The sequence below is a fragment of the Mesoplodon densirostris genome, chromosome 3 (assembly GCF_025265405.1).
Source record: "Mesoplodon densirostris isolate mMesDen1 chromosome 3, mMesDen1 primary haplotype, whole genome shotgun sequence".
NCBI lineage: Eukaryota > Metazoa > Chordata > Mammalia > Artiodactyla > Ziphiidae > Mesoplodon > Mesoplodon densirostris.
This window is the reverse complement of record NC_082663.1, coordinates 117,953,085-117,976,191: the sequence shown is the minus strand read 5'-3', so window position 1 is coordinate 117,976,191 and position 23,107 is coordinate 117,953,085. Positions and strand designations below refer to the sequence as shown.

General features: G+C 41.0%; 1 protein-coding gene and 1 non-coding gene across 2 annotated transcripts; both read left to right on the top strand.

The window, feature by feature from the left end:
• Positions 1-344: 344 nt before the first annotated feature.
• Positions 345-22,725, top strand: CDC23 (cell division cycle 23). The gene is made up of 16 exons (XM_060091974.1): positions 345-518; positions 604-676; positions 4,254-4,391; positions 5,340-5,382; positions 6,138-6,243; positions 6,338-6,470; positions 8,275-8,452; positions 8,538-8,635; positions 8,777-8,858; positions 18,759-18,912; positions 19,033-19,152; positions 19,470-19,545; positions 19,877-19,938; positions 20,639-20,717; positions 20,795-20,914; positions 21,716-22,725. The coding sequence occupies exons 1-16, from the start codon at positions 358-360 to the stop codon at positions 21,884-21,886; spliced, it is 1,794 nt and encodes a 597-aa protein (XP_059947957.1). The 5' UTR covers positions 345-357; the 3' UTR covers positions 21,887-22,725.
• LOC132487307 (small nucleolar RNA ACA64) lies at positions 4,635-4,756 on the top strand. Its single transcript, XR_009531593.1, has one exon. It is a non-coding gene; the product is annotated as a small nucleolar RNA ACA64 (small nucleolar RNA).
• Positions 22,726-23,107: the final 382 nt, after the last annotated feature.

The window sequence follows — 23,107 nt, the reverse complement described above, 5'->3', positions numbered from 1 at the left end:
GCCCACGAACTACACTCTTATCTTGCGTCCAATCACATCATTCTGCACTTTCTTGCCCCTATTCCCAACCCTAGCTTCCCAAGCCACCTTCCCAATCACTCATTCCTCTCTGCCCCGCCCAGAAGTCGTGGCTATTCCCCTCTCTTTCTTATTCTAACTTTCGCGCCCCGCTAGTTCTTCGCCAATCGGAGAAGTAATTGCCACTTCCCTCCCCGCCTCTTACTGACGTTCCGAGAAGAAAGATTTCTGATTGGTTTTTCTGGAGCAAGAGCGTGCCAATAACAGACAGACTTTTTTGGTGCGGAGGGGCAGCTAGTATTTCCGCTGGTGATTGGCTGGGGTGGCCAAGACAGGAAAATGGCTGCCGGCTCCTCTGTAGTCCCGGTGGCAGTGTCGGCTGCCGTGGTCCCCGCCCTGTCATCGAGCGGCGATTTCTCAAATTTGCGGGAAATTAAAAAGCAGCTGCTACTTATCGCGGGCCTTACCCGGGAGCGGGGCCTACTGCACAGTAGCAAATGGTAAGATGTCGGAGTCCGAGGGGACCGGGCTTGGATCCTCGGCCTTGGGGGTCTTGAGCTGATTCAGTTTGTGTGGGTGTTCCAGGTCTGCGGAGTTGGCCTTCTCCCTCCCGGCGTTGCCTCTGTCCGAGCTGCAGCCGCCGCCGCCTATTACAGAGGTAAGCACGTCTTCACAGTGAGTGCTCCCCATCATCAGAAGAGATACTGAGTGCCCTGTCACCGGAAGGTAGCATACTGCTTAGCAGGGATGTTTGTAGAGGAAATTCAAGCATTCAAAGAGCTGGGTGTTTTTAAGCGATTTTATCTGTATGTTTTTGCTGAGTTTTGAAAGACTTAGTGGTGCTCTTACTTAAGCTGGAGAGATTAGTAAACAATCCTTGCTTAAGATTTCAGCCTTTTAGGTTTTCTAGCTCAACCTAGACAGTATTCATAACGAGGAGAAGCGTCAAAGGTTTTTATTGGTTTGGCCAAAAAGTTCCTTCGGTTTTAAAATAAAAGTACAAATCACGCATTTTCACCAAGAACTTTATTGAACAACGTATTCACTGTACCACGACCTTCTCACATTTTTCAGGCAACTTCATAATTCCATCTTAGCAAAACATTTTATCTTTTTTTTTTTTTTTTTTGCGGTACGCGGGCCTCTCACTGCTGTGGCCTCTCCCGTTGAGGAGCACAGGCTCCGGACGCGCAGGCTTAGTGGCCATGGCCCACGGGCCCAGCCGCTCCGCGGCATGTGGGATCTTCCCGGACCCGGGCATGAACCTGTGTCCCCTGCATCGGCAGGCGGACTCTCAACCACTGCGCCACCAGGGAAACCCCCAAAACTTTTTATCTTTTTGAGCAAAGAACTGTTCCAGGTGCCTTTTACAGTCTTCCAGGGAATTGAAATTTTTTCCATTAAGAGAATTTTGTAAAGACCTAAATAAATGGAAATCCAAAGGTGCAATGTCTGGTGAATACAGCAGTTGAATCAGAACTTCCCAGCCAAGCTGTAACAGTTTTTGCCTGGTCATCAAAGAAACATGCAGTCCTGCGTTATCCTGATGGGAGATTATGTGTATTCTGTTGACTAATTCTGGAGGCTTTTCATCAAGTGCTGCTTTCAGTTGGTCTAATTGGGAGCAGTACTAGTTGGAATTAATTGTTTGGTTTTCCGGAAGGAGCTCATAATAGAGGATGCCTTTCCAATCGCACCATATACACAACATCACCTTCTTTGGATGAAAACCGGCCTTTGGTGTGGTTGATGGTGTTTCATTTCGGTTGCTTCACGATCTCTTCCGTTCCACATTATTGTACAGTATCTATACACTTTTCATCGCCCGTCACAATTGTTTTAAAAACGGAACGTTTTCATTGCATTTAAGAGAGAAAACACATGCGGAAAAACGGTCAAGAAGGTTTTTTTTCCGCTTAACTTACGTGTAACCCAAACATCAAAGCAATTCTCATAACCAAGCTGGTGCAAATGATTTTCAACTCTTGATTTGGATATTTTGAGTATGTCAGCTATCTCCTGCATGGTATAACGTTGCTTGTATTCAATTAATGTCTCAATTTCATCGCTATCAACTTCAACTGGTCTACCCAATAATGCAGCCTCATCCAGTGAGAAATCTCCTGCACGAAACTTTTTTTTTTTTTTTTTTTTTTTTGCAGTACGCGGGCCTCTCACTGTTGTGGCCTCTCCCGTTGCGGAGCACAGGCTCTGGACGCGCAGGCCCAGCGGCCATGGCTCACGGGCCCAGCCGCTCCTCGGCACGTGGGATCCTCCCGGACCGGGGCACGAACCCGTGTCCCCTGCATCAGCAGGCAGGCTCCTAACCACTGCGCCACCAGGGAAGCCCTCCTGCACGAAACTTTGCAAACCACTTTTGACACCTTCGATCAGTCACAGCACCATCTCCATACACTGCACAAATCTTTTTTTTTTGCGTTTCAGTTGCATTTTTACCTTTCTTGAAATAATAAAATATAATATGTGGAAAATGTTGCTTTTTTCCTTCCATCTTCGATATTAAAATGGCTACACAAAAGTTCACCAGTTTTGATAAGTTTTTTAAAAAATTAACCCTGAGGGCTTCCCTGGTGGCGCAGTGGTTGAAAGTCTGCCTGCCAATGCAGGAGACACGGATTCGAGCCCTGGTCTGGGAGGATTCCACATGCCGAGGAGCAACTAGACCCGTGAGCCACAACTACTGGGCCTGCGTGTCTGGAGCCTGTGCTCCGCAACAAGAGAGACCGTGATAGTGAGAGGCCCGTGCACCGCGATGAAGAGTGGCCCCTGCTTGCTGCAACTAGAGAGAGCCCTTGCACAGAAACGAAGACCCAACACAGCAAAAAAAAAAAAAAAAAAAAAAAAAAAAAAATTAACCCTGATATGACAGCTGTCACAATACACGCTAACAAAATTGTTTCAAATGAAGTTAAACACAACTAAGCACTACTAGAGCCATCTAATGGAAAAAACCGAATGAACTTTTTGGCCAACCCAATACAACAGCACGAAACTGATTTTGGAGCCACACAGCTCTGGGTTCAAATCTCAGCCATACTAGTGACTTCTGGCAACTTAATTAACCTCCTGAGCCACAGTTTTCCCCATCTGTGGATAATAGTATTTACTTTGTGGGGATATTGAGAGAATTAAATGAGAGGAATACATTTTATGTATGATCTATAGTATATATGTTTACATAGTCTGTGTCATCTGAAAGATCTTTATCATAATCCATTTTATTTTTCCTGAAGATGCCATTTCTTGATTACCACCCCCACCAACCACACACACACACACACACACACACACACACACACACACACACACACTTAAAAACAATGAATGTTCCTTAATCCAAAAGATACAATGCAGGTGAAAGAGGCAGGAGAAGAAATAAGTAAATGGTGAGTGTACGTGAAAAGGGCCACCAGAATCCTAACCTGAATGGCCATATTTAGGACATGTTCATCCAATGAAGAAAATATTGAACATAATTTTGGTTCCAGTTTTGTGCTGGTAATATTTGGACATGAAGGATGAGGAGAATGAAATTACTAAAGTTTTAATCAACTTATCCTTAGAATTTGGGGGGATTGTATGTTTTTACCTCAAATGTGCATCATTTCTTTTTTTTTTTTTTACATAGAGAATTATAGCTGTGTTTTTTTGGTTTATACAATACTAACATGTCAAAACTTTTTGAAGTACAAAAAGTATAAGTAATTCCACAGCATGTTGCATTTATGTGGAAATTTAAAAGTCTGCCGAAGGAAAGCCATGTCAGATATTAATGCTAGACATTTTTCATGACTTTTTCACTTTTTCCTCATATCAAATCTGTATTACTGGCTACATTTTACAGACGAAGAAGTGAATACTCAGAGAAGCTAAGTAAGTTCCCTACTAATGTCTTGAAACCAGGAAATCAAGGAGTCAGAATTTAAATCCAAGTCCCTAACACTAAAGCATATGCAATTTCCCACAACATTTGCAGAAACAATAAGCTTCTGAGTGCATTGGTTTCGTTTTTTAAATTTTAATATTTTTCCCCAAGCTTTTATTTTGAAAAAATGTTCTGTGACCTTACTTCATAAACTAATAAATAAGTATTAGGTTTTTGGGAGGAGGAAAATAATTATTTTTTCTTACATCTTGAAATTAATGAATATTCTTGGATTTGAACTTTTGTTATCCTGTTTCTAACCACTTACATAAACTTGTCTCTTTTTTAGGAGGATGCCCAGGATATGGATGCTTACACCCTGGCCAAGGCCTACTTTGACGTTAAAGAGTATGATCGGGCAGCACATTTCCTACATGGCTGCAATAGCAAGAAAGCCTATTTCCTGTACATGTATTCTAGATATCTGGTGAGGGCCATTTTAAGATGTCATTCTGCTGTCAGTGAAGCATCCATATTTAGAATCCCAGTAGCAAAAGTTTAATCTTCAAATAGTTTACTTGGTGAATATACTTTATAAATATTTAGTAATAATAAAGAAGACATCATAAGTAAAGTAAAAAAAATGATGGTACGAAAGAAAATATAAAAATATTGGTAATATTCATTATTGACAAATATGGGGCAGTAGACCCTCTGTTTCAGGAGTAAAAGTAGTTTGGCGTTGGTTTGGTTGGCGTGCCTGTGGGTGAGATTTGGCGCCCAGAACCACTGGGGCCTCAGCCCACTACCCACTCCTTGGTATGGGGAAATGAAACCCAGGCCCCGACATGTGTGGGCCGCTGCTCCGGGCAGATTATGTCAATTTGAAATACTATGCCCAAACAATTCTTCCTTAAGAAACTTAACTTTTCCAATAGAAATACTTCAGTATGTGCACAAGGATATATATATGTACAGGGCTGTTCATTGAAGGGTTTTTTGTAATAGACAAAAAAATTAAAAACCTAAATAACCATTAGTCAAGATATTCATTGTTAATTTTTGCCTGAAGTATTCTTTATTATAATGTTGCAAAATGATGATTTTCTACTCCAGCACTCTCTTGAGTAGTAAATTCTACTCTAAGCAGGAGTCTGTCTTCCCCTTCTCCATTTATTTATGTATTTATCTAGTATCAGTATGGACTCAAGAATTCCTATATTTTTAATTGTTTATAATTCATTGTTTCACTTTATCATTTTGGTACTCAAATTATTCCAGATTTGGCCAGTGGAGCCCCCGAATAGTTGTTTAAAATTAGTGACCAATAGTAGATGTCATTTTGGTTGGACTTGTACCCTTTAGGTCAAATCAGGCTGCTACAGGTTTCAGAATAAGCGGAAAAAAAGACCTATTTATTGATTTTCTCTTACAGTCTGGAGAAAAGAAGAAGGATGATGAAACAGTTGATAGCCTAGGTATGAATTTCTTTCTCTTAACTTTTGGACTAAAACAGAGGTTGCAAACTTTATAATGCCTATAGGAGCCAGGCAGGTAATATAAACGTGGGAAGTGGACTGAGGAGGAGTCTGCAAATTGGAGAGTACAACTGGCTGGTTGTCACCCAACTCCCTCTGAGGGTTGCCCTGTGGGAATGTGTGCTTGGTGTTGTCAGGGGCTTTCTTCCACTGGCCCTACCCTGTTCCCTGCAACCTGAACCTGGAAATTTAGATTTTTAGTTGAAGCTTCTGATTTTTCAACATTGATAATTAATTCAGATTTTTAAAAACCTGTGTGGGCCTAACAAAATATGACTGCAGACCAGTTATCAGTTGCAGATTCTATAATAAAGTAAATGGACTGTGTAAGATGTCATTGGAGGGGGCTTCCCTGGTGACGCAGTGGTTGGTAGTCCGCCTGCCAGTGCAGGGGTCAGGGGTTCGTGCCCCGGTCCAGGAAGATCCCACATGCCGTGAAGCGGCTAGGCCCGTCAGCCACGGCCACTGAGCCTGCACGTCTGGAGCCTATGCTCCGCAACGGGAGAGGCCACAACAGTGAGAAGCCCGCGTACCGCAAAAAAAAAAAAAAAAAAAAAAAAAATGTCATTGGCCACTTGTGAGTGTTTGCTGGAAGTTCCAGGTGTAACTTTGGTTGATGCCAAAGGGAATATCTAGGTCTATGAAATGAAAAACAGCAGTCTACCCTTAGATCAGAAACTCTGTTTCTTTCCTAGGCCCCCTGGAGAAAGGTCAAGTGAAAAATGAGGCTCTCAGAGAATTGAGAGTGGAGCTCAGCAAAAAACACCAGGCTCGGGAACTTGATGGATTTGGCCTTTATCTGTAAGTGTTATAGTAATTTGGAACTTATATGAGATATTCTTCTGAGTAGAGGGGAAATGTTTTTAACTTCTGTGATCCTTCCCTTCTTTCCTAGGTATGGTGTGGTGCTTCGAAAGCTGGACTTGGTGAAAGAGGCCATTGATGTGTTTGTGGAGGCTACTCATGTTTTGCCTTTGCATTGGGGAGCCTGGCTAGAACTCTGTAACTTGATTACAGACAAGGAGATGGTAAATTGAGATGAGCTATGTGAAAAATCTTCTGCTTCAAGTCTTATGTAATTCTTTAATAATGGGGTAGGGGGAGAAAGTTTTGCTAAACCTTTCATTATAGCTACCTCTTTGCTCCTTCTCTAGTCTCTTTCACTGTTGGGATTTAGGTCTTTATTTGAAAGACTGATGTCTAGATCTTGTTTGGTAGTTGCTGTTGCATTTGCATTCAGTTGACTTAGAATATCTTTTCATGTTCATGTTTTCACATTCAAGGTTTACTGTAACTTGTTTTATAGACTAAATGTTATTATAGTTTCTCTCCTAATTCCAAAGATGCTATACGAACGATTTCTCTGATATCAAGAATTGAATTAAAAACATTTTTAATGTTTCTTCTGAGCTGTCATAGGTCTCTGTTGAGATTTAGAGATTTGTTAATTAATGAGATAATGTATATGAAATTGCTTTATAAACTGCATTGTTTTATTAGTCATTGTTAGAGAACATTGTCTACAAAGTTTATTTTGCTGTTCTTCAATAGTTAATAGAAGCAACAACACACTTCCTTTTGTTGGCTCTAAAGGACCAAGGGCTGGTTGATTTTCCCCAGTAGTGATACATGCTACTACATTTGTTTCTGAAATCTTAATCTTGGTTTACTTGTATTTACCTATCTCTAACTGCCTACTAGACTTTCATTGAAAGTTTGTTTTATCTCTGAACTCAGAATATGCAAAACCAAATTTCCCATCTTGCCTACCAAATTCTCTTTCTTCCTCCCAACTTGACGGACTCTCAGTTGTATCTCTGTTTCTCAGGACTCACCCAGTCTTGATGCCTCAGAGTCACATTTTGTCTCTTCCCTTTCTCTTATTTCCCTTGAATCTAGTCAGTCACCAGACATTGCCATGGTTACCTTCTTGTCTGCATCTCTTTCTCTTGGTTTCCTTTGCTGTCTTGGTTATCATCTCAAATTTGGATTACTTAAAAGTAATAAATACTTTCTATCTAGCTTTCCCATTTTTATACTCCCATTTCCAAGCCATCTGACATACTGTTTCCAAACTTATTCTTAAAGCACCCATGTCATCATGTCATTCTCCTGTCAAAAATTGCAGTGGGGGCTTCCCTGGTGGTGCAGTGGTTGAGAGTTCACTTGCTGATGCAGGGGACACGGGTTCGTGCCCCGGTCCGGGAAGATCCCACATGCCGCGGAGCGGCTGGGCCCGTGAGCCATGGCCGCTGAGCCTGTGCGTCCGGAGCCTGTGCTCCACAATGGGGGAGACCACAATAGTGAGAGGCCCGCGTACCGCAAAAAAAAAAAAAAAAAAAAAAAAAAATTGCAGTGGTTTCCTGTTGCATCCCATTTCCTGTTGCAGCATAGGACCCACCCTATCAGTTCAGTCTTATTTTTCCACTACTTCCCAACACATAGCCTCCCCTGACACTGAGCTAGTTGCAGCATTCTATTTACCCACACTCATCATGACTGTTTTTCCTCTATTTTTGTTGTCCTTACCTAGAATGTTGTCTTTTTTCTCTTCCTCTCCCTTTTTCTATTCAGTTTCTACCCATCCTCCAAGGCTCGCCTCAAATCCTGTCGTTTCTTTGAAGCTGTCCCCAGCTAGACCATTCCTCCCTATTCCTCCCTATTGTGCTTGTAAGTCCTATTCACTTAATTGAACTGCCCTGTGTTCATTATTAGGTACTCTAATAAAATTTTGGTGATAAATTCTTTTAGACAGTAAAGATAGTTCCTTGATGTTCATTTGGGAGAGAGGTCAAAGTATATTAAGTGTGTTCCTCTCTCTCCTGCTGCCAGCTGAAGTTCCTGTCTTTGCCAGACACCTGGATGAAAGAGTTTTTTCTGGCTCATATATACACAGAGTTGCAGTTGATAGAGGAGGCCCTTCAAAAGTATCAGAATCTCATTGATGTGGGCTTCTCTAAGAGCTCATATATTGTTTCCCAAATTGCAGTTGCCTATCACAATATCAGAGGTGAGTGAATAAGGACAACGAAATACCATCAAACCCTGAAGGTAGTGCTGTGTTGTTTTCTGAACTCTCTGTCTTCTTTCTGCAGATATCGACAAAGCCCTCTCTATTTTTAATGAGCTAAGGAAACAAGACCCTTACAGGATCGAAAATATGGACACATTCTCCAACCTTCTTTATGTCAGGGTGAGCTCCTTCCTTTGCTTGGACTTAAGCTCTTTTGTGCTTTGATCTCCTGGGTTGGATTGTCACCTAGTAGCATTAGCTACAAGAAAAATTATGTAGGGGTTCCTTTTCCATGCTTAGATTGTCTTTCTTTTCTTTCAGAGCATGAAATCTGAGTTGAGTTATCTGGCTCACAACCTCTGTGAGATTGATAAATATCGTGTAGAAACATGCTGTGTAATTGGTAAGAGTCACCACTTTTTTTCTTTTTTTATCTTTATTGTGAGTAATCCAAATGTAAAAATAATAATAATATGAAAGTGTCAAAAGAAAAAAAGGGAATTCCCTGGTGGTCCAGTGGTTAGGGCTCCACGCATCCACTGTAGGGGGCACGGGTTTGATGCCTGGTCGGGGAACTGGGATCCTGCCTTCCTGCATGCCTCACAGCACAGCCAAAAAAAATAAGTGTCAAAGGTAACAAAATTATATACAATAGAATGTGAAGGATCACTGTAATCCCACCCCCAAGATTGGTGGATATGACTCCAGAATATTTTTCTGTGTGAGTACTAAAAATGGTGTATGTGTGTGTATGGTTTGCTCGCAAAAACTGTATCATTATACACACTGCTTTGTAATGTCCTTTTTTTTAACCTAACAATATATCTTTTCCATCTTTCCATGCTAGTACATGTAGAGTTGTATTATTATTATTATTATTATTTTTTTTTTTCGGTACGCGGGCCTCTCACTGTTGTGCCCTCTCCCATTGTGGAGCACAGGCTCCGGACGTGCAGGCTCAGTGGCCATGGCTCACGGGCCCAGCCGCCCCGCGGCATGTGGGATCTTCCCGGACTGGGCCACGAACCCGTGTCCCCTGCATCGGCAGGCGGACTCTCAACTACTGCGCCACCAGGGAAGCCCTGTATTGTATTATTTTTGATGGCTATTTAGTATTTTATTATATAGATGTGCCATTATTTTTATTTAATCATTTTCTGTTGTATAAGTTGTGGCTAGTGTTTGTTAACATAAAAATTGCTTCAGGAAACATCTTTGTATGTATATTTTTATTTTTGCATGTTTATGCAACTATTTCTGTATAATTAGTTCCTTGCAGTGAAAGGCTGGATCAAAAATGTGTGTATTTTATATATATATGTGTGTGTATTTTTTTAGTAAATTTATTTATTTTATCTATTTTATTTTTGGCTGCATTGGGTCTTCGTTGCTACATGCGGGCTTTCTCTAGTTGTGGTGAGCGGGGGCTACTCTTCGTTGTGGTGCGTGGGCTTCCCATTGTGGTGGCTTCTCTTGTTGCAGAGCACGGGCTCTAGGCACGTGGGCTTCAGTAGTTGTGGCACACAGGCTTAGTTGCTCCCCGGATGTGGGATCTTCCTGGACTAGGGCTCGAACCCGTGTCCCTTGCATTGGCAGGCAGATTCTTTTTTTTTTTTTTTAGACAATACTTTTATTTATTTATTTTTTTATTTTATTTTTTTTTTCTTTTTGCGGTACGCGGGCCTCTCACTGTTGTGGCCTCTCCCGTTGCGGAGCACAGGCTCCGGATGCGCAGGCCCAGCGGCCATGGCTCACGGGCCCAGCCGCTCCGCGGCATGTGGGATCCTCCCAGACCGGGGCACGAACCCGTATCCCCTGCATCGGCAGGCGGACTCTCAACCACCGCGCCACCAGGGAGGCCCTGGCAGGCAGATTCTTAACCACTGCGCCACCAGGGAAGTCCCTGTATTTTAAAATTATTATTTTATTTATTTATTTTTTTTTTTGCGGTACGCGGGCCTCTCACTGTTGTGGCCTCTCCCGTTGCGGAGCACAGGCTCCGGATGCACAGGCTCAGCGGCCATGGCTCACGGGCCCAGCCGCTGTGCAGCATGTGGCATCTTCCCAGACCGGGGCATGAACCCGTGTCCCCTGCATTGGCAGGCGAACTCTCAACCACCGCGCCACCAGGGAAGCCCCTATTTATTTATTTTTTGGCTGTGTCGGGTCTTAGTTGCAACACGTGGGGTCTTCGTTGAGGCATGCAGGATCTTCTGTTGTGGCGTGGGCTTTTTGTTGTGGCACGCGGGCTTCTCTTTAGCTGTGGTGCACGGGCTCCAGAGCGCGTGGGCTCCAGAGTTCATGGGCTCTGTAGTTGTGGCGTGCGGGCTCCAGAGCACGTGGACTCTAGTTTGCAGCACGCAGGCTCAGTAGTTGTGGCTACGGCTTAGTTGCCCCATGTCATGTGGGATCTTAATTCCCTGACCAGGGATCGAACCTGCGTCCCCTGCATTGGAAGGCAGATTCTTTACCACTGGACCACCAGGGAGGTCCCAAATCCTGTGTATTTTAAACTTACTAATATTACTAAAATGTTTGTAAGAATTTCCAATCCTATGAAAAGAGATGAGAGTGTATCTTTTTCTGTATCAGGGTGTCTCACTCTTGGCTCTATTGACATTTTTGGCTGATAATTTCTTTTGTGGGGGTCTGTCCTGTACATTGCAGGATGCTAGAAGTATACCCAGCTCTACCCACTAGATGTCAGTAACCTCCTTCCCCCAGTTGTGCAGATAAAGCCAAATAACCTCTTGGGGTCAGAATCATCCTTGGTTGAGAACCATGGCTCTATGTACTTGGCCACACTACTGTGGCCTGATAATCAGTTGACATAAATAGATAATTGGCCACTCCTGGATAAAAGTAAGCTTGGTTGGTTGTGATTGAAAGCCTAAGTCTCCTGGAGATGAAAGACCCTGTTCCTGGATCTTTGGTGACACTGCATTGAGAACATACATGTGTATGTTAGGATGTTGTTAATAAACTGATAGAATTTCAGTTCAGTCATTCAATAAATATTTCCAGCCCTTTAGGAAGTTGTAGACTAGTATGGGAAATAAATATTAAAAAAAGAAAAATCCTATGGGAACATAGGTAAGAGGAACAAATGATCTTTTCAATATCAGAGCATTGTGAATGAAGTATAAAGTCCGTAAAAGTGAGGATGGAACTCCAGTTTATTCAGAAAACATCTTTTGAACATCTTCTGAGTGCCAGATACGGTGGTTTGTGTTGCAGTACCTACCCCATTACCTACTGAGGAAGACCAGTAAGAAACAACTATAATATAGTGGGTTGAGGGTTATGATTGAAGTAAACATAGGATGCTAAGAGAGTACATAGGAAAGGTAGCTAATCCAGTCTGATTAGGGAAGGCTCTTGAGAAGGTGATACCTGAAGGATGGCAGGAGTGAAAGAGTTCACTAAAGGAGGAGATGGATTGACTTGGGAAGGATATTGCAGTGCAGAGGCATTGAAGTGTGAAACAGACAGTGATCCTGAAATAGTTTAGTGTCCTGAAGCATGGTGTGGGAGGAGGGAATGTCTGAGTGGGGCCTGATCTTGAAGAGCCTTTTGTGCCTTACTAAAAGTTTGGATTTTATTCTTTTTTTTTTTTTTTTTCTTTTTGCGGTATGTGGGCCTCTCACTGTTGTGGCCTCTCCCGTTGTGGAGCACAGGCTCCGGATGCGCAGGCCCAGCGGCCATGGCTCACGGGCCCAGCCGCTCCGCGGCATATGGGATCCCCCCAGACCGGGGCACGAACCCGTATCCCCTGCATCGGCAGGCGGACTCTCAACCACTGCGCCACCAGGGAGGCCCTGGATTTTATTCTTAAGGCAGGAGAAGTCTTCTGAAGGATTTTAAACCAGAGAATGATAGATGTTTTTAGAATTTCATTTTCAAATGATAACTGGAGACAGTGTGCTGGGAGGATTAGAAAAAGGGCAAGACCAACAGGGAGGCTTTTGCAATAATCCAGTCTAGATATGATGAGAGCCCAAGCTGAGGTATTGGCAGGAGGAATGAAGAGAGGCGATTAGATTTAGAAGATATTTAGGAAGTAGAACATACAGGAATTGGTGAATGGGTAACCAGATTGGTAACAGTGTCCTTCACCTGAAGAAAGGAAATAGAGGTAGGGGAGATAATGAACTGTTCCTTTTTTAGCCTACTAACTTAAGGCTAGTTAAAATCAAAGGATATGTACATATGAAGAGTAATGCTTTAGGAGTTTCTTTTTTTTATTTTATGTATTTATTTATTTTTTGGCCATGCCTCGCGGCTTGCGGGATCTTAGTTCCCGGACCAGAGTTTGAACCCGGGCCCTCGGCAGTGAGAGTGCGGAGTCCTAACCACTGGACTGCCAGGGAATTCCCATCTGTTTTTTTAAATAATCGTTTGGTAAACTTCTTAATGAACTGTTTTTTCTTCAGTGTATCTGTAATGCCTAGCAAAGTTCCTGACATATTGTCAATAAATGTTTGTTGAATTCAGCTCATCTATCTTAAAAATCAAGAAAAAGGAACATTAGATATGACAAAAAATATATTTCAGCTTTCACAAAGGAGAAAGAAGGGTGGAGAGAGAAGAGAAGAAACTGAGGACCTGAAAGAGAATGAAACAACTTAAGAATAGAGTGATGGCAAGAATCTCCTACTTGTTTAGTCCTTGCTTCTGCAGTTATGTCTTGATGTGAATTGAATGCTTCCTTCTGCATCTTTTCTGGAGTCCCAGTCTCTGAGAGGCAGCTTTACACACACACACACACAAATACATATATGTATGTGTATTTATATATGTATATATTACAGTATAGCATGGTTAAGATTTGGACTCTGGAACAAAACTGCCCAAGTTTAAATCTTGGTTTTGCTACTAACTAGCTGTGTGACATTGGATTTAACTTCTATGCGCTATACTTTCCTCATCCATAAAGGGATAGTAACAGTAGAACCTTCTCCCATGTATTCGTTGTGAGGAGTAAGTAAATTAACATATAAAAAGCACTTATAACAATGTAAGTTGCCCAGCACATTGTAATCATTCAGTACATTTTAGCTGTTCCAACTGGTCAGAAAATCTCATCTACTTAATCTTTGCCCAGAACTTACCTGTTCTGACTTCCTTAACATCTCCTTTGTCATCCTGACTCCTTTAGCAGCTAAAGCTTATACCCTTGCTACCACTACTTCACTTCTCCTATTCTATTACAGAAGTTAACCTTTGGACAGTCTGCCTAGAGTTTGCTTATTCCTCTGTCTCTGGGTCCGAGTCAGTGGCAGAAGCAAAGGTATCCTTTTATAGGACATAAAGCCCTCCATCTTGCTTTTTTCCCAGGTGAATGTGAACTTGAATGATCTTAAGTGATACAGACAATTGTTATAAATAATTTCTCCTGAATCAAACTGACAGCTGAATCTAGGAAAATTAAAAGCAAAGACAAACACATATATAGAAATCTTATTACTTGTTTTTTACCAAAGTGGAATTGTATAATTTCTCTGCAATTTGCTTTTTCTGTTTGACAGTATATCATTATCTCTGTAAATTAGTATATATACATTTAAATCCATCTTTTTATCTAGTTTATGCACATGCAATTTATACATGAAGGAGATTTTTTTAACTGCAGGTTTTTTTTCCCTCACTGCACCTTTCCTCCTTTAAAATACTTGTGTTAGCATGTCCCATACCACATGAAACATACACATACACATATGCAGGGTTTAATGGGCTGTTTGCTTACAAAAATAGGATCATATTACACACATTTCTCTGTATTTTACTTTTCTCACTCAACAATATCTCATGAAAAATCCCTCAGAGTCTTGGTATATCTCAAATTGTTTTTTCTTCTTTTATTATTTTTTACTTTTTTAAATGAATTTATTCATGTATTTAATTTTTGGCTGCATTGGGTCTTCACTGCTGTGCGCGGGTTTTCTCTAGTTGTGGCAAGTGGGGGCTACTCTGTTGCGGTGCGCTTGCTTCTCTTGTTGCAGAGCACGGGCTCTAGGCGCGCGGGCTCAGTAGTTGTGGCTCGCGGGCTTAGTTGCTCCATGACATGTGGGATCTTCCCGGACCGGGGCTCGAACCCATGTCCCCTGCATTGGCAGGCGGATCCTTAACCACTGTGCCACCAGGGAAGCCCTCTTCTTTTTTTAAAAATTGAGGTATAGTTGATTTACAATATTATATTAGTTTCAGGTGTACAACATAGTGATTCAAGTTTTTTATAGATTATACTCTGTTTAAAGTTCTATAAAATATTGGCTATATTCCCTGTGCTGTACAATATTTCCTTGTAGCTTATTTATTTTAAATGTAGTAGTTTGTACCTCTTAATCCCCTATGCCTATCTTGCCCTCCCCACTTCCCTCTCCCCATAGGTAACCACTAGTTTGTTTTCTTTATCTGTGAGTCTGTTTCTGTTTTGTTATATTCATTCATTTGTTTTATTTTTTAGATTCCATGTATAAGTGATAATAGATAGTTTGTCTTTCTCAAATTGACATTTCACTAAGCATAATACCTTCCAGATCCATCCATGTTGTTGCAAATGGCAAAATTTCATTCTTTTTAATGGCTGAGTAGTAGTCCATTATGTATGTATACCACATCTTCTTTATCCATTCCTCTGTTGATGGACACTTAGGTTGCTTCCGTATCTTGGCTATCGTAAATAATACTGCTGTGAACATTGGGGTGCATGTATCTTTTCAAATTTGTGTTTTTGTTTTCCTTGGATATATACCCAGAAGTGGAATTGCTAGATCATATCGTAGTTCTATTTTCAGTTTTTTGAGGAACCTCCATACTGTTCTCCCTAGTGGCTGCACCAATTAACATTCCTACCAACAGTGTACAAATGTTCCCTTCTCTCCACATCCTCACTAACATTTGTTATTTGTGGTCGTTTTGATGATAGCCATTCTGACAGTTGTGAGGTGATATCTCATTGTGGTTTTGATTTGCTTTTCTTTAAAAAAAATTTATTTATTTATTTATTTTTGACTGCGTAGCGTCCTCGCTGCACATCAGCTTTCTTTTAGTTGCGATTTTCTTCTAGGAGTTGCTGCACGTGGGCTTTCTTTTAGTTGGGCTTTCTTTTAGTTGGAGGTTACTCTTCGTTGTGGTGTGCGGGCTTCTTATTGCGGTGGCTCCTCTTCTTGCGGAGCACAGGCTCTAGGTGCGCGGGCTTCAGTAGTTGTGGCGCATGGGCTCCGTAGTTGTGGCTCACGGGCTCTAGAGCACAGGGTCAATAGTTGTGGCACACGGGCTTAGTTGCTCTGCAGCATGTGGGATCTTCCTGGACCAGGGCTCGAACCCGTGTCCCCTGCATTGGCAGGCGGATTCTTAACCACTGCGCCACCAGGGAAGCCCCATGATTTGCTTTTCTGATGATTAATGATATTGAGCATTTTTTCATGTGCCTATTGGCCATCTGTACGTCTTCTTTGGAAAAATGTCTATCAGGTCTTCTGACCATTTCTTGACTGGGTTGTTTGATTTTTTGATATTAAGTTGTATGAACTGTTTATATATTTTGGATATCATTTGCAAATATTTTCTCCCATTCAGTAAGTTGTCTTTTTGTTTTGTTTTGTTTTAATTAATTAATTTATTTTTGGCTGCATTGGGTTTTTGTTGCTATACATAGGCTTTCTCTAGTTGTGACAGGCAGGGGCTACTCTTCATTGCAGTTCACAGGCTTCTCATTGTGGTGGCTTCTCTTGTTGCGGAGCACGGGCTGTAGGCGTGCAGGCTTCAGTAGTTGTGGTTCGTGGGCTCTAGAGTGCAGACTCAGTTGTTGTGGTGCATGGGCTTAGTTGCTCCACGGCATGTAGGATCAAACCCATGTCCCCTGCATTGGCAGGCGGATTCTTAACCACTGTGCCACCAGGGAAGTCCCTGTCTTTTCGTTTTGTTGATGGTTTTGTTTGCTGTGCAAAAGCTTTTCAGTCTAATTAGGTCACATTTGTTTATTTTTGCTTTTGTTTCCTTTGCCTTAGGTGATGGATCCAAAAAAATATTGCTATGATTCCTGTCAAAGAGTGTTTTGCCTCTGTTTTCTTCTAGGAGTTTTAATGGTTTCTGGTCTTACATTTAGATCTTTAATCCATTTTGAGTTTATTTTTTTATATGGTATGAGAAAATGTTCTAATTTCATTCTTTTACATGTAGCTGTCCAGTTTTCCCAGCATCACTTATTGGAGACTGTCTTTTCCCCATTGTATATTCTTGCCTCCTTTGTCATGATTAATTGACCATAAGTGTGTGAGTTTCTGGACCAGTACCATACTGTTTTGATCACTGTAGCTTAGTAGTATAGTCTGAAGTCAGGGAATGTGATGCTTCCAGTTTTGTTCTTCTTTCTCAAGATTGTTTTGGCTGTTCAAGGTCTTTTGTGTTCCCATACAAATTTTGGGATTATTTGTTCTGGTTTTGTGAAAAATGCCATTCGTATTTTTTTTTTAATATTTATTTATTTATTTGGCTGCGCTGGGTCTTAGTTGCAGCACATGGAATATTCATTGCTGTGTGTGGCATCTTTGTTGCGGCATGCAGGATCTTTAGTTGTGGCATGTGGGATCTTTAGTTGTGGCATGCGGGATCTCGTTCCCTGACCAGGGATTAAATCCGGGCCCCCTGCATTGGGAGCACAGAGTCTTAACCATTGGACCACCAGGGAAATCCCACCGTTGGTATTTTGTTAGGGATTGCATTGAATCTGTAGATTGTCTTGGGTAGTATGGTCATTTTAACAATATTGATTGTTCAAATCCATAAACAAGGTGTATCTTTCTGTTTGTGTCTTCATTTTCTTTCATCAATGTATTATAGTTTTCTGAGTACAAGTCTTTTAACTCCTTAATTAAATTTACTCCTAGGTATTTAATTTTTTTGGATGTGATTGTAAATGGGATTGTTTCATTAATTTCTCTTTCTGATAGTTTGTCATTAGTGTATAGAAATGCAACAGATTTCTGTATTAATTTTGTATTGTGCAACTTTACTGAATTCATTGATGAGCTCTAGTAATTTTTTGGTGACACCTTTAGGATTTTCTATGTATAGAATCATGTCATCTGTAAACAGTGGCAGTTTTACTTCTTCCTTTCTAATTTGGATTCCTTTTATTTCTTTTTCTTATCCGATTGCTGTGGCTAAGACTTTTAGTACTACATTGAAAAAAGTCGCAAAAGTGGGCATCCTTGATTTTTTTCCTGATCTTAGAGGAAAAGTTTTTAGCTTTTCACCATTGAGTATGATGTTAGCTGTGGGCTTATCATATATGGCCTTTATTATGTTGATGTTCCCTCTGTACCTACTTTGTGGAGAGTTTTTATCATAACTGCATGTTGAATTTTGTTCAAAGCTTTTACTGTATCGAGATGATCATATAATTTTTTTTGTGTGTGGTATGCGGGCCTCTCACTGCTGTGGCCTCTCCCGTTGCGGAGCACAGGCTCCGGACATGCAGGCTCAGTGGCCATGGCTCACGGGCCCAGCCGCTCCGCGGCATGTGGGATCTTCCTGGACCGGGGCACAAACCCATGTTCCCTGCATCAGCAGGCAGACTCTCAACCACTGTGCCACCAGGGAAGCCCGATCATATAATTTTTATTCTTCATTTTGTTAGTGTGGTGTATCACATTGATTGATTTGCAGATATTGAACCATCCTTGCATCCCTGGGATAAATCCCACTTGATCATGATGTATGATCCTTTTAATGTATTGTTGGATTCAGTTTGCTAATACTTTATTGAGGATTTTTTCATCTATGTTCATTAGTGATATTGGCCTGTAATTTTCTTTTTTTGTGGTATCTTTGGTTTTGGTATCAGGGTGATGCTGGCTTTGTAGAATGAGTTTGGAAACATTTCTTCCTCTGCGATTTTTTGGAATAAGTTGGAAAAGATAAGTGTTAGCTCTTTTCTAAATGTTTGGTAAAATTCACCTGTGAAGCCATCTGGTTCTGGACTTTTTTTGTTGGGAGTTGTTTTATTACTGATTCAATTTCATTACTGGTAATTGGTCTGTTCATATTTTCTACTTATTCCTGGTTTAATCTTTGGAGATTATACATTTCTAGGAATATGTCCATTTCTTCTAGGTTGTCCATTTTATTGGTATATATTAAAAATAGCTTTATTGAGGGATAATTTATTATCCCTCACGAACCCGTGTCCCCTGCATCGGCAGGCGGACTCTCAACCACTGCGCCACCAGGGAAGCCCAGTGACTTATTTTTGCCTTTCTAGTTATTTATATATTTTGTTTGTTTGTTTTTCAATTAGGCAATTATTATAGTTTGCGTTCTCAGCATGAGAAAGCAGCCTTGTATTTCCAGAGAGCACTGAAATTGAATCCTCGGTATCTTGGTGCCTGGACGCTGATGGGACATGAGTACATGGAAATGAAGAACACATCTGCTGCTATTCAGGCTTATAGGTGAGCATTTAGTTGGAGGGGGAGATGGAGCAGATTGTTGTGATTTTAGGAGTATCTATTGAGCCTGCAAGTCGCTAACTTTGATTCTGCTCTCTTACCGGTCTCTCTTCCATTTCTTAGGCATGCTATTGAGGTCAATAAGCGGGACTACAGAGCCTGGTATGGCCTTGGGCAGACCTATGAAATCCTTAAGATGCCATTTTATTGCCTTTATTATTATAGACGGGCCCACCAGCTTCGGTAAGTCGGGCCACTTGATGATGTGTTTGTTGTGGGAAGGGCTGACACTTTTCTTTCTCTTTTGATAGCTATTGAAGAATCACAGTGAATGGTTTTGACTCTTAGAGACCTAAGTTTAAACATGCCATATGTTGTTTGGTCATTTTTATGTAGTGTATTCTACTGTGTTAATAGTATAATTGTGAACACAAAATAATATAATTACATGAAGTATTGGATTAAAGCCCATTCCCTTCATAGCTTTGAAATAGTGGTGGTGGTTCCTCAAGGGAGGACTTCAGTTTTTGCTTGGATTTCCTATTTCTCTTCCCTCTCAGGCCCAATGATTCTCGTATGCTGGTCGCTTTAGGAGAATGTTATGAGAAACTCAATCAACTAGTGGAAGCCAAAAAGGTATCTGAAATTGGGTCCTGAAGAATTTGTGTGGAAATCTGCTGTTTGGATGAGGGATTGAGCTATCTGTGCTTAATTTTCCTTCATGTGGATCTATCTACTTAGGGAAGTCTGAATAGTTATAGGCACATAGGGTGTATAAAGCAAAGTGGGGCTGACATCATTAGTGGGAATGTTAGTATGTAGCCTGGACCTATCAGATCTAGTAAAAATGCTTTGTATTCTCCAAGTCTGAACTTCTGGGAGGCTTGCAGGACCTGAGTCTCTGTGTGATTAGTCATGGCAGATGGGGCAGTGGTTGAAGTGACCAGTTTATTTATTTTTTTGACAGTGCTATTGGAGAGCTTACGCCGTGGGAGATGTGGAAAAGATGGCTTTGGTGAAACTGGCAAAGTGAGTGAAAGAGTGACACACTAGTTATATTTCTGTTGGCTTCTCTGGTGAGGTGGGTCCTGCACATTCTAGAGCTTCCCATCCATCATCTACATGAATGAGGGGATGTAGCACAGTGTATGATTACTGATCTGGAAATTTAGCCATCTTGACTCAAGAGAATGCTACTTCTCTTTGAAGAGGAATTGTTTTCCTATTTGGAAAATTCAAGAATGAATAGAAAGAAATGAAATTTTTATGTCAGAGCAGTCTAGGAAAACTACTTTAGGTACTAATCTCCTCCTGATAAGGCCCAGGAAAATAAGGAATAACTCAGAAATGATAAGGAAAGAGGTTCTTAAATGCAATTTCATTCCTGCCAGTTCTTTTCTGGATTCTTACAAAAAATCTGAATTGCTTGGTATCTTTTTAAATCTCACTCAGGGTATTACCAGGGAATTTTTGCAATGGTATGTTATCCAGCTTAAGTGTTTACTAACTTTCCCTCCATCACCAGTAGCAGAGTAATGATTCTAAGCTTTGATGAAGTAACCACCACCTCTGGGCACTAATACTATTCTGGGTCCCACTGTGTCACTTATGTCAAAATTTGTACTTGTCTATGTATTATCATTTTTTTATCTTAATTGTGTGCTTTTACTTTTTATCACTAGCTTGCTTTGAGATATGATTTATACTTAAAGACCAATTTCTTTTGTAGGCTTCATGAACAGTTGACTGAGTCAGAACAGGCAGCCCAATGTTACATCAAATATATCCAAGATATCTATTCATGTGGGGTATGTGCCATGAGCATGAGAATTGGGTTGCTGATCTTATTATTGTCACCTCAGTCATTCCTGATTTCCTTATCTAGGAAATAGTGGAACACTTGGAGGAGAGCACTGCTTTCCGCTATCTGGCCCAGTATTATTTTAAGTGCAAGCTGTGGGATGAAGCTTCAGCTTGTGCCCAAAAGTGCTGTGCATTCAATGATGTGAGTATCAGTTCTTTAGTAAAAGGTTTGGATTTTAGGTTCTAGCACATGACTTTACTATGATCTGGGGGTGGAAAGTGGAAGGTGGTTAAGAGGGTGAGTGGTTTACATTTAATCTGTAGATTGCTTTGGGTAGTATAGTCATTTTCACAATATTGATTCTTCCAATCCAAGAACATGGTCTATTTCTCCATCTGTTTAAGTCATCTTTGATTTCTTTCATCAGTGTTTAATAGTTTTCTGAGTACAGGTCTTTCACCTCCTTAGGCAGGTTTATTCCTAGGTATTTTATTCTTTTTGTTGTGATGGCAAATGGGATTGTTTCCTTAATTTCTCTTTCTGATTTTTCATTGTTGGTGTATTGGAATGCCAGAGATTTCTGTGCATTAATTTTGTATCCTGCAACCTTACCAAATTCATTGATTAGTTCTAGTAGTTTCCTGGGGGCATCTTTAGGATTTTCTATGTATAGTATCATGTCATCTGCAAACAGTGACAGTTTTACTCCTTCTCTTCCAATTTGTATTCCTTTTATTTCTTTTTCTTCTCTGACTGCCGTGGCTCAAGAGGGAGGGGATATGGGGACATATGTATGCATATGGCTGACCCACTTTGGTGTACAATAGAAACTAACACAGTATTGTGAAGCAATTATACTCCAATAAAGATTTAAAAAAAAAAAAAACAGGGTGAGTGGAAAGGCTACCTTGTTCTGTGGAACTTTGTATGTCAGTATTTTAGAAACTGTTTTTGAGAAAAGCCTTGGACATATTTTGACACATTTGCCTGACTTTGTTTCAGACCCGGGAAGAAGGTAAGGCCTTGCTCCGGCAAATCCTACAGCTTCGGAACCAAGGCGAGACTCCCTCCACCGAGATGCCTGCTCCCTTTTTCCTCCCTGCTTCACTGTCTGCTAACAACACTCCCACACGCAGAGTTTCTCCACTCAACCTGTCTTCAGTCACACCATAGTTGGCTACTTTCAAGCCAGCACATTGCCAGACCCATATTAAGCCTTACCTCCATGTAAAGAACAGCCACGTCTATTCTTCCAAGGACCTTAGTTCTTTTTGTTTGTACACATGGAAACAGCTCCTTGGGGACAGTTTATAGAATCACCTGCAGAGTAGACTGACAGAAGAATCCTGGCAGGAACAGATACTGTCTTTGCCAGTTTGAAGCACTTCTATCTCCCTTCTGTTCAGAGTGGCTATAGATCTTGGCCTTTTTCCCCAGACCTTTTTGCCCCCCCAAAACATCCCTTTAATAGCACTTTAGCACAGGCAAGGCTACAGGGACAAAGTTTAAATGCTGCTGGGAGTGGGAGATTTCTTCAGAGAGGCAAGGAAGAAAGAAGGGAGTAAAGCTTGCCACTGTACCCTCTGCTGATGGTAGGGCACTGGATACCCTAGGAAGGTCAGGGCACTGTATAGACATGACTCATCATTCTTTGATTTGCTGAGCATGACTATTCTGATATCAGAGATTAGGTTTAAATGGGGTGAAGGTATACTTTTGTTCTTACTGGGGAGACATTCTGCTGTTTTGGTTTTGAGGCATCTCCTAGAAGCTTTCAAATTGGAAGTAACTTACTAGAGTTGAACAAAAGAAGGGGCAAAAGGACTCTCATTGAGTGTGGAACTGCTGATGGCCCCTACTAAGGGGAAAAGATGTCTATAGAGTTGGCTATACCCCTACTAAAGCAGAGCAAGGAGGCAGGGTTACAGAGAGTTTTATGGACATTTGGGTGTGATAACTTCTGTGATTGTACAGTTAAGAATAAACTCTTAGAGTCGGTCTGTTTTAATAAATATTTTGCCATAATTGTCTCTCCCCCCATCTCCAAAAGAATGTTTTTTTTCTAGCCTTCATCTATTAGACAAGGTAAAAGTAATCATTCTTACTATGCTCTTGGGAGAGTTTCAGGCCTGTGCTTGTGTATTCAGTAGGAGGTAATATGCTATGACTATAATGCCTGCTGTAATGAATTTGTACAGTAGATGCTATGGGTTATTCTGAGCTCAGGGCCCAGGCTTCCTTTATGTTTGTTCCAAAACAAGTTTGTTACCCATTCATCTCCTAATGTATGACACTTCATTTTATTTTATTTTATTTTTTTATGAATAACTTTTTTATTAACCTTTTAATCATTTAGTTAATTAACCTGTTTTTGTTTTTTGGTTTTTTGGTTTT

What these genes read in the sequence shown, in the direction of transcription:
- CDC23 (XM_060091974.1), top strand. Translation starts at nt 358, where the DNA reads ATGGCTGCCGGCTCCTCTGTAGTCCCGGTGGCAGTGTCGGCTGCCGTG. An exon ending in ACATGTATTCTAGATATCTG is followed by an intron (nt 4,392 to 5,339) that starts GTGAGGGCCATT and finishes TTTCTCTTACAG; the next exon opens with TCTGGAGAAAAGAAGAAGGA. An exon ending in TGATTACAGACAAGGAGATG is followed by an intron (nt 6,471 to 8,274) that starts GTAAATTGAGAT and finishes TCCTGCTGCCAG; the next exon opens with CTGAAGTTCCTGTCTTTGCC.